At 46.3% G+C, this 10,496-nt stretch overlaps 1 protein-coding gene across 3 annotated transcripts in view; it reads left to right on the top strand.

Moving 5' to 3' along the window:
• The window catches only part of ADCY2 (adenylate cyclase 2), a 411,933-nt gene that overhangs the window by 291,878 nt on the left and 109,559 nt on the right, over positions 1 to 10,496 (top strand). For all 3 annotated transcript variants that reach the window (XR_016220868.1, XM_051853662.3, XM_051853663.3), the window contains one exon: positions 3,423 to 3,571. Coding sequence is in view for 2 of the 3 variants with exons in the window: in XM_051853662.3 (XP_051709622.1) it covers positions 3,423 to 3,571 (149 nt within the window). In the remaining variant the exon portion in view is untranslated. The remainder of the gene's footprint in view (positions 1 to 3,422; positions 3,572 to 10,496) is intronic.

The raw sequence follows: 10,496 nt of genomic DNA, 5'->3' as shown, positions 1-10,496 counted from the left end.
TTTTTTTTTTTTTTTTTTTGGACAGGCAGAGTTAGTGAGAGAGAGAGAGACAGAGAGAAAGGTCTTCCTTCCGTTGGTTCACCCCCACAATGGCTGCTACAGCCAACGTGCTACACTGATCCGAAGCCAGGAGCCAGGTGCTTCTCCTGGTCTCCCATGCGAGTGCAGAGGCCCAAGCACTGCCTTCCCGGGCCACAGCAGAGAGCTGGACTGGAAGAGGAGCAACCAGGACAGAATCCAGCACCCTAACCGGGACTAGAACCCAGGGTGCCAGTGCTGCAGGCGATGATAAGCCTAGTGAGCCACAGCACTGGCCTTTTAGTATTCCATCATGAGTGGACACCTTCCTCTTGCCTACGCCAGAATGTGGGTGGTGCTGCTTATGGATCCGTGTTTGTCCATTCTGATAGCTCCTTTCTGTTGGGAAGAGAAAAATTCATAGCACATCCGTTCTCTACATTGCTTTGCTTTGGCATTCCTGATGTGGTTGAATTGCATTTAAAATAAGGATTAAATATAGATTTGAATTTTGAAGGAGAAAATGTAAAAATGGTTATGAAAAGAACACTTCACTGTTATCTACCCTTTTGAAAAGCAAAACAGTTTCAAATATTTCTTACATGACGGCTTTATTGAAGGGATGGGTATAATGCACATTACTGTATCTTAACTCAAAATTTAAGTGCAAGTCCCTTTTGCTTAAATTAGATTTTCCTATCAACTGAAATAATCTTAAAAATAACATTGATGGCGGTGCTGTGGCACAGTGGGTTAAAGCTATGGCCTGCAGTGCCAGCATCCTATATGGGTGCTGGTTTGAGTCCCAGCTGCTCCTCTTCCAATCCAACTCCTTGTTAATGCACCTGGGAAAGCAGAAGATGATCCAAGACCTTCGGGCCTGCCACCCATGTGGGAGGTCCTAAAGAAGCTTTTGGCCACTGGCTTTGGCCTGGCCCAGCCCTGGCTGCTGTGGCCATTTTGGGAGTGAACCAGCTGATAGAAGATCTCTCTTTTTGTCTCTCTTCTCTCTCTAACTCCATCTTGCAAATAAATAAATAAATCTTTAAAAAAATAAAAACTTCTAAAATAATGTTTGCTTTGCTTGATTATATTGGAAACACTGCAGAGCTCAGAGTGTCCTATACATTGATCGATTGTACACTGTAATTTGCTAAATTAACTCTGTAGTTCTTATGAGACTCAATTTAAAGGAGCAAATTATGGGAAAAAATTTATTGTTAATGAATAACTGGAGATTTAGGAAAAGGATATATTGAAATGGCCAAACCAGGGCCCAATTATTAACCAGCTAACCTTTCAATATGCTGGATTAGCCACGCTCCCTGCAGTAACACCAGCTTTTCTAGCCAGAGGAAGAAGCAATAATGGTATGCATCAATCACTTTACTGACAACTTGATTTTCCAAAAGGATCCTCAAGGAATTTGGCCAACCTACTTTGGAAGGTAATGGTGTTAAATTGCATCCAGTATATTAAACATTCAAGTTTGTATGTTGCTTTCAGATAATTCGGCAAGGCATACAGCTACATTAGCAAAAAGCTGAAATATTAATGGAAATATTAACCTTGTCAGAATACAGAGTAGGTTGAAATTTGTCATGTGTGCCATAATATTGGGGTTTGCTTTCAGATCAGAGCACTTGAGAAGGAGGGAAAAACACACTTAAAAGACAGTGTCTTGATTCAGTACCTCTGAGCTCAGGTTTTCATTTTCGGCTCATCTCATCGCCCAATGTCATGATCACTGGGGTGGCATATGCAGACTTCAAAGTGTGGATCCCATTCGTGAGCTCTAACCTGGGGTTGTGCTGTCAGCTATGCACCGTGGGTGCCAAAATCACGTGGTCACAGTTTATGCATAAAGGTTCTAAAGCTCTTTGTGTTGACACCCATGTAGAAGACCAGGAAGGAGTTCCAGGCTCCTAGCTTTGTCTTACCCAGCCCCAGCCACTGCATCCATTTGGGAAGTGAACCAGTAGGTGGAAGATCTCTCATACTCTGTGTGTGTGTGTGTGTGTGTGTGTGTGTGAGTTTGCACACACGTGCGCACGTGCGTGAGTCTGCCTCTCTCTGTCACTCTGCCTTTCAAATAATTTTTTAATTGAAGTGCTTTATATTAACCATTAAGTGCTTATCAAGGGGCTTGGCAACATTGAGCAATGGTGGATATGTGATGAATGATGTGAATAAGTTAATAAATGAATAAACAAATTATCTCGCAGTTATGCCAGTTCAGGGAGAAGTGTTCTTCATCCTGCACTGGGTGTCCTGTTGCCTTTGCACTTGTTTTGTCCAAGAGCAGGCCAGGACTGGCATTCCCTGGGCTCCTTTGGTGGAAGTTCCTAACAGCCACCAAAGGGATGCACACTGGAGTGGACCCAGGAGATGGGAACCTGGCACTGTGAACCCGAAAGCAAAGCCTCGCTTTCTCTCTGCCCCAACTCTTACCAGTTAGTCCAAAATAAATGAGGGGGAAGGGAAGAAGAAGAAGAGAAGGAAAAGGAGAGAATGTGGGTGATGGTGAAAGTGTGTCATTGAGCAGTTGTCTATCGACACTGAATAGCAGTTACTAAACTCCGCAATAGCTGAAGAATATGGCATTTTCTACAATAGGTTAACATTTACTTTTGGGTCGATATAAACCTTCCAGGATTGCCCTTCTGTGATATCTCTCCTCAGGAAAAAAAATTACTTTTTCTCCTTGAAGAGAATGGAAAAATGCCTGTTTGACTAAAATGAGTATATATTGAAGTATTTACTGGATTTACCAAATTTAAAGACCGAAAGCACATGAAAAACTCATGGGCTATTATTTCTTTGTGTTCCACTGTAACTTCTTATGGATGACCTTTTACAGAAATGATTTTTTTCACTCTGTTTTAAAAATACTTTAGAATCACTAAAGGGGATTAGATGTTCCTCTAGAGATAATGAAATATTTCAAAATATTTGACTCTCTTATTTAAGAAGTGTGGAATAGTAGTTGACTTTGCAAAGTCAATAAAGCTTGTACTTTATCTCTCAAATGAACAAGGAGACAGAAATGAGTGTTTCCATCTTAGACTGACCTCTGTTTTCTGGAATTTTCGTATTATTTCTGCTTTGCCACTGTAAAATCAAGATAGATGAAGAATGCCCTTGGGGAAATAACTTTGTCTTCCTTCATTCTCACACTGAACAATACATACTTAGAACTCAATAAATAATAAATACTGCAGAGACACAGTCTGACCTTAGGAAATTTGATTTCATTTTCAGTCTGTGTTTCCAGAACCCGTGTTTGAGCTTGTCGGAAAGAGAGCTCAGATTGGCCCTGTTACAAGCCGGTGATTTGAAGTCTTGCTGGGGGGCCACCTTCCCTCTCTGAAATGGCTGGGTTCTCTCTTGCCGCCCTGTTGCAGGAGCGGCTGCTGCTCTCCTTGCTGCCAGCTCACATCGCCATGGAAATGAAGGCGGAGATCATCCAGAGACTGCAAGGCCCCAAGGCGGGCCACATGGAAAACACGAACAACTTCCACAACCTGTACGTGAAGCGGCACACCAACGTCAGGTAGGCTGGGCTGCTGGCCCTGCTGGGCAGGCCTGGACGTCTGGGGCCCCAGGGAGCCTTTGTCAGAGGGACCCGCATCTGAGTGCATTGCCTCCCCTTCCTGGGGTGGTCTTTTGCAGTGGAATAGCTCCCAATCCACCCAGCCTGCCCACTGCCTCTCAGCTGGGCCTTGACATTCAGAGAAGCAAATAGGAGCCCCTGTACTAGCTGGCATGTGGTCGTCCCTCATAGCCCTGCCTGTCCAACAGCCACCAAGGGAGAGAGGTAGACAGTGGGGTCCTTACGCTAAGAATTCGATGGTCAGAATGCAGCGGGCTTTCTTGGTGCCAGGACTCACTGGTTGCTCAAGATGAGCTCTGTGGGTGCAGGACCCCATGAAGCGAGCACTCTCTGGGGAAGCTTGATTTCCTCTGTCCATCAGCACTGATGAGTTTCTGGGGCTTGGCCACAGGGGGCTGATGCGTCCATAGGTTGAGTTATCATGGGGTCACTGCTTTTCCAGGATTGGTTGATTACATGTATACCCTTGGAGTCATTCCTGGACCCTGATCCCTGGAAAGCTGACATGGCTCTGCCATGAGATTGTAGCCAAGAGGCAGAATGGTGTGGGGCCTCTGTCTCCCCCGAGCTCTCAAGAGGAGCTGCGAGGGCCCTCACTGTGGTCAGATAGGAAGCTCCCTCTAGGACCCCATCTCCTGACTGCAGACCCAGGCCTGTCACTGCTGTCCAGGCCCCCTGCGCCCCGTTCCTGGTACCACGCATTTGGAACTTTTCTCCCATCCATTCATCACTTTGCAGTGGTGTTTCTACTCTAGCGCAGCAGTCTCCATGCCCGCCCATGTCCCTGTCTCACTGGTTGCCCTTTGATGGAGTAGTTGAGTTGCCAGAGAAGGTATTTGCCCAGGACTTCCACCGAAAACACTGCTCTGCCCTCAGACTTGTGGGCACACAGAATTAAAGAAAAAATATTCACAACATCTTATTCTAGAAATTGCTTTTTCTGGCTTTAGCTGTCCGAAGTTCAGCAGTCCGTCCTATTTCAAGAAATAGTTTTAAGTCTCTGGGCATTCAGAACAGGTGCAGAAAGATGCAGCTGTGTCAACACGGTGCCCTGGGAGTCCTGGGGGAGCTGGGTTCGAGTCCAGGAGCAAACCCTCTATACAAATGATTGAAGACCCTGCCAGGGAAGGCAGTCTCAAACCCACTGTGTTAGTTATCCATTTCTGTGTCACTAATTACCCCAAAATGTAGTGGCTTGAGCCTCAGTGTTCCTGATGGCCGAGTAGCCCTGCTGCGAGGCTGCAGGCCCATGTCAGCCGGGGCGGCTAGGGGAAGTGCTTCCATGTGGCTCTTTGTGTGATCAGCAAGTTGATGCTGGCTGCAGGCCTCAGTTCCTCCTGAACCTGTCCACAGGTGCTTGAGCGTTCCCACCACGTGGTGCTTGTGTCTCCTGTGGAGAACAGAGATCCAGGAGATGGCCAGGTGGAAGCCATGCGTCCTTTGTGTCCTGGCCTTGGAAACTCATTTTTGGTCATTTCTGCTGCTGGTGAAAACAACCTGAATTTTATTTCACTCAGATGGTCCAAAATAGATTTGCAGCCTTGCATTAAATCCTTAAACTATGTTTCAGATCCAAATTAACTTAAAAGACTCAAAGGCTTAAAACTTAAACCGCATGGGGACAACATTGTGACATAGTGGGTAAAGCTGCCACCTGCAATGCAGGCACCCCATATGGGCACCAGTTCATATCCAGGCTGCTCCACGTCTGATCCAGCTCCTCGCTAATGGCCTGGGAAAAAGCAGTGGAGGATGGTTCAAGTGCTTAGGCCCCTGCTACCCACTCACGTGGGAAACCCGGATGCAACTCCTGGCTTCGGGCTTTGGCCCAGCACAACCCTGAGCATCATGGCCATTTGGAGATTAAACCAGCAGATGGAACATTGTTCCCACTCTCTCTCTATTATTCTCTCTCTCTCTCTCTCTCTCAACTTTGACTTTCAGATAAATAAATAAATCTTAAAAAAATTAAATTCCCTGAAGTACCAATCCTTCCTTCCTTCCTTCCTTCCTTCCTTCCTTCCTTCCTTCCTTCCTTCCTTCCTTCCTTCCTTCCTTCCTTCCTTCCTTTCTCTCTCTCTCTCTCTCTCTCTCTCTCTCTTTCTTTCTTTCTTTCTTTCTTTCTTTCTTTCTTTCTTTGACAGGCAGAGTTAGACAGTGAGAGAGAGAGACAGAGAGAAAGGTCTCCCTTCCATTGGTTCATCTCCCAAATGGCCGCCACGGCCAGCATGTACTGTGCTGATCTGAAGCCAGGAGCCAGGTGCTTCTCCTGGTCTCCCATGTGGGTTCAGGGCCCAAGCACTTGGGCCATCCTCCACTGCCTTCCCGGGCCACAGCAGAGAGCTGGCCTGGAAGAGGGGCAACCAGGACAGAATCTGGCGCCCTGACCGGGACTAGAACCCAGAGTGCTGGTGCCGCAGGCAGAGGATTAGCCTAGTGAGCCACGGCACCGGCCAGTACCAATTATTTCTAAGGGAAATATGAAAACGTGTGATATTTTTATCCTGGAAAAGGGCAGGTATAAGCAAAGAAGCAGACGTCCACTCAATCCTGAGTGATTTGGGTTTCGAGAATGAGAATTTTCAGTCTTGCAGACAATACTAAAAAACAAGTCATGTACTAAATTTTAGTTCTGCTTTGATTATTCATTCAACAAAATGTTTATTCACTGTTAATAACATTTACTAGCTCTTTACTATCTGAAGGAAATAATAAAATAATAATGAAAATCAATGTAAAGGCAACAACTACCAGTTGAAAACAGTCTTCAAAATCCACTGAATCTTCCCCATTCACTCCGAAACTTTCACAAACCCATTATATCTTTAAATGCAAATAAAAATTAATACTATAAAAAGCAAGAGCAGGTACACTTCCCTTAACTGCATGGACCATCCAAATCTGCATCGGCCTCTTTCTCTTTCACAGCCTGAATTCTGGATCGGTTGTTCAGCACTCTGATTGATCTTACCTCCCCTGCCTCCTCACACTGTTACCCGCTGGCTTGCACCTGACCATGCCACAAAACCCACCCTTGGTGGCCCACCAACTTATCTTGGCCCCAAGTCAGTGTACCACTTCTGCATACTTGCATGCCCTCATCACGCTGGTTGGTGAATTGACTCCATTTACATTCAAGATCAGTACTGATAGATAAGGACTAAGACCTGTCATCTTTTGATTGGATAATGATTCTACTTGCTCTGACAGAAGTTCCCGGACCTTGGTCTTCCTGCCATGGAGCTCTCTTTGTGTTCTTCCTGCCGTCTCATTGGCTGTGTTTCCTTCCTTCTGTAAGTGAGAGGGTTGTCCAGGCTGTCCCACGGCCCCTCTCCATCCTCTGCAGCCCTCTCTCGAGACTTTAATTCCCTGCTAGTGATGCTAAGATTCCTCTTCCCAGCGGGTGTTGAAGGCAGCACCAACGCTGGCCCAGTCATCCTCCCTGAAAACCTTGGTTTCTGAACCCCACAGCTGCAAGGGAGACTGGACTTCATCTTCTTCATCCTCAACAAGTACCCTTCCTCCAACATCAAGTTAGGGGCAAAGTCCACGTCGCCCTCCGTCCTATGCTCCGTATCTGTCCACTTCTCTCCATTTTGTCTCATTAGAGACCTGCCACCCGGCTCTCCTGGATCCCTGGGATGTGTTTCTAGCTGACCCTCCTGCGTCCACGTTGGTATAGCCAGTACGATCCTTCTAGAGTGGAAACTGAATCGGAGTCTGGGTTGGGCTTCCTTCCTCCGTAATCCAGATGCCGTGTGCTTCCTCTTCAGTGAGCCTTTAACATTGTGCCGCCGTTGCCTGCTCACTTCTTAAGTTTCCATGGTGCCAGATAGCCTCTGCACCAGTCAGACAGCGGATCTTAGGGCTCGTTCAACTCCGACAAGTTTTGATCACAGGAAGCGCCATGAACAATGATGTTAGGAACAGGGATGACGTGAAGCAGCCACCTGTCCCCTGCCTCCCAGTTCCACTCCGATGCAGCATTTTCTCTGAGCCAGCAGAGTTATTCCTTCTCTGTGGACCATGGCTCAGTGTCTGAGCCCGGGAGCTGTGAGTGTGGTCGTCTAGCAGAATGAAGAATGCAGCTGCCCCTGCAGCCCTGAGTTTCCTGGTCCCTTCAGAGGCTTCCCACAGCTCCTGTTCGTCCGAGGAGGAGCAAGTCTTTCCCCCAGGGTAAAGCCAAGCCTGTGCTGAGTACAGGAGCAGAGTGAGGCCACCAGCAGACGCCTGCCCTCATCATGCTGGTTGGTGAATTTAATCCATTTACATTCAAGATTAGTACTGATAGACAAGAACTAAGACCTGTCTTATTTATTTATTTGTTTATTTAATTTTTTATTTGACAGGTAGAGTTATAGACAGTGAGAGAGAGACAGAGAGAAAGATTTTCCTTCTGTTGGTTCACTCCCCAAATGGTCGCTACAGCCGGCACTGTGCCGATCCGAAGCCAGGAGCCAGGTGCTTCTTCCTGGTCTCCCATGCGGGTGCAGGGCCCAAGCACTTGGGCCATCCTCCACTGCACTCCCATGCCACAGCAGAGAGCTGGACTGGAAGAGGAGCAACCAGGACCAGAACCGGCGCCCAAATGGGATGCCAGTGCTGCAGGCAGAGGATTAACCAAATGAGCCACAGTGCCAGCCCTGACCTGTCATTTTTTGATTGGATAATGATTCTACCTGCTCTGTGAGTTTGGTGGTCCCGTGTGTTTTCATGATGTTTTCTTCTAATGTAGGACGCTCTTCAGAATTTCTTATAAGGCTGGTCTGCAGATGGTGAATTCTCGCAGTTTTTGCTTATCTGGACAATACTTTATTTCTCCTTCAGTTTTAAAGGATACCTTTCCTGGACTTACTATTCTTGATTAGAAGTTTTTTCTTTAAAATGTTGAACAGATCATCTCACTCTCTTCTTGCCTGCAGGGTTTCCACTGAGAAGTCTGATTGATGTTCATCTAATTGGGTTTCCGTTGTATGCAACCTGATGCTTTTCTGTTAATGTATTTAGGATTCTCTCCTTGTCTTTAACTTTTGACAATTTGATAACAATATGCCTTGGAGAAGGCCTTTTTGATTGAGTCTGCTTGGGTTCTTTGAGTTTCTTGTATCTGGATGTCCATGTTTCTTTTAAGATCTGAGAAATGTTGAACTATTATTTCCTTTAGCAGGTTCTCAATGTTTTTTCCCTTTTCATCTTTTTCAGGAATGCCTATAATATGAACATTTGGTCATTTAATGGTATCCCATGTTTCACAGAGCCTTTCTTCATTCTTTTTTAATTCCTTTCTCTTTATTCTTGTCTGATTGGGTTATTTCAAAATTCTTGTCCTCAAAGTCATAAATTGTTTTCTCCTGTATGTCCATTCTCAGTAATATTTTTTATTTCACTCATTGAAGATTTCCTCTCCAAAATTTTTATTTAGTTCTTCCTCATGAATTCTATCTCCTTAGTAATATTTTCATTCACACCACATTGAGTTTTTTCATTTTTTAATCTATCTGTGTTCTCTTGCATGTCACTGAGTTTCCTTACATTCATTATTTTGAAGTCTGTATCTGTCAGTTCAGGATCGAATTCTGGAGGAGTGTTGTGTTCCTTTGGAGGCGTCATGCTACCTTGCTTCTTCATGCCTCCTGTGTCCCTACATTGACACCTGCCCACCTGGCATAGTTGTCCTTTATTCTTTATGGAGTAGGTTTTATTATAAAAGAGCTTCTTGTTTAGCTGGAATGCAGGGTATCACTTTGCTCGTTGCTGTGGCTTTGGTCCTAAGTGGCCTAGGAGTGTAGTCTGAGTGATGTCTTTTGTCTTAATCTGTGTCTGTAAGTGACATGGTAGACTAGTCTGCTGCAGTTCCTAGGGGTAGAAGTGTGGCTTTGAGATGAATAAGGGTCTCCTTGTGTGTGTATCTTTGGTCCACAGAGCGTTCAGTGTCAGTCTCCGTGGCAGGTGTGATAGCCAAGGCCCTGTTTTTGATGCTGAAGAAGACAGGGGTGGCTTCCTGCCTGTCCTACTGGCAAGCCTGTGCAATGCTGGGGTTTGTGCACCAATTTCTGTGTCTGTAGGACTGTATGACACAAATGGACTCTTCCTCAGGTCCTGCTAGGAGAGTCCAACTGGTGCTATGGCTTATAGTTCCAACAGCCTTGGTCTGTGGACTGGAGGACTGAGCTGGACTCTGTTCCAGTCTTACAGGGTGACCACAAGGTGTCCAGGAGGCTTTCCTGTGAAGCATGAGTCCAGAGAGGTGGAATGCAGGTCGGTCGGTACTTCCTTATGTCCACCAGGTAGATTCCAGTGGCACCTGAAATTTTAGGATGAACTGTTACAGTCCTGGCATTGCAGGGTATAGTGGGGTCATTACCCGGTGCTCCCAGGGTGGGAGCAGAATTTTTTATGGGCTACTTCCGTGTTAGTCTCCAGAAGCTGAGGTGGATCCCCCTGTTCGCATAAAGTGCATGAACATGGCTCCAGGGCTAACGCTCAGAAACGCTCACAGCTGCAGGATGCAGGGCATCTGTCCTTCGCCCGCACGTTGTCCTGATTCTGATGATGCTGGGATGCTGGATGACTGGTCGCTGCTGAGTACGGACTGGGGGAGGGGAAGGAAGCAAGTCGGCTTCCCTGCTCCAAGCCTGGCCGTTGCTCAGATCCCAGTCAGTGGGTGATTGTGGAATTCCCTCTCAGCTACAACTGTGGGCGTCGGGGTCCACGGCAATTTCTTCCTACCGTGGCATGGTAAGGTGGTGGCACAGCCAGCAGCTGGCTGCGGCACTGTCTCCGTCTTCTCTCCTCTTGTCCTATGCAGTCTTCATTGTTTTTTGTTTTAGTTTTTGTTTTCACTTCTTTGCTGAAAATTTCCATC

This window comes from Oryctolagus cuniculus, chromosome 14 (assembly GCF_051225735.1).
Source record: "Oryctolagus cuniculus isolate XC-2025 breed Fujian yellow rabbit chromosome 14, ASM5122573v1, whole genome shotgun sequence".
Lineage (NCBI taxonomy): Eukaryota > Metazoa > Chordata > Mammalia > Lagomorpha > Leporidae > Oryctolagus > Oryctolagus cuniculus.
This window is presented reverse-complemented; position numbering and strand designations above follow the sequence as displayed.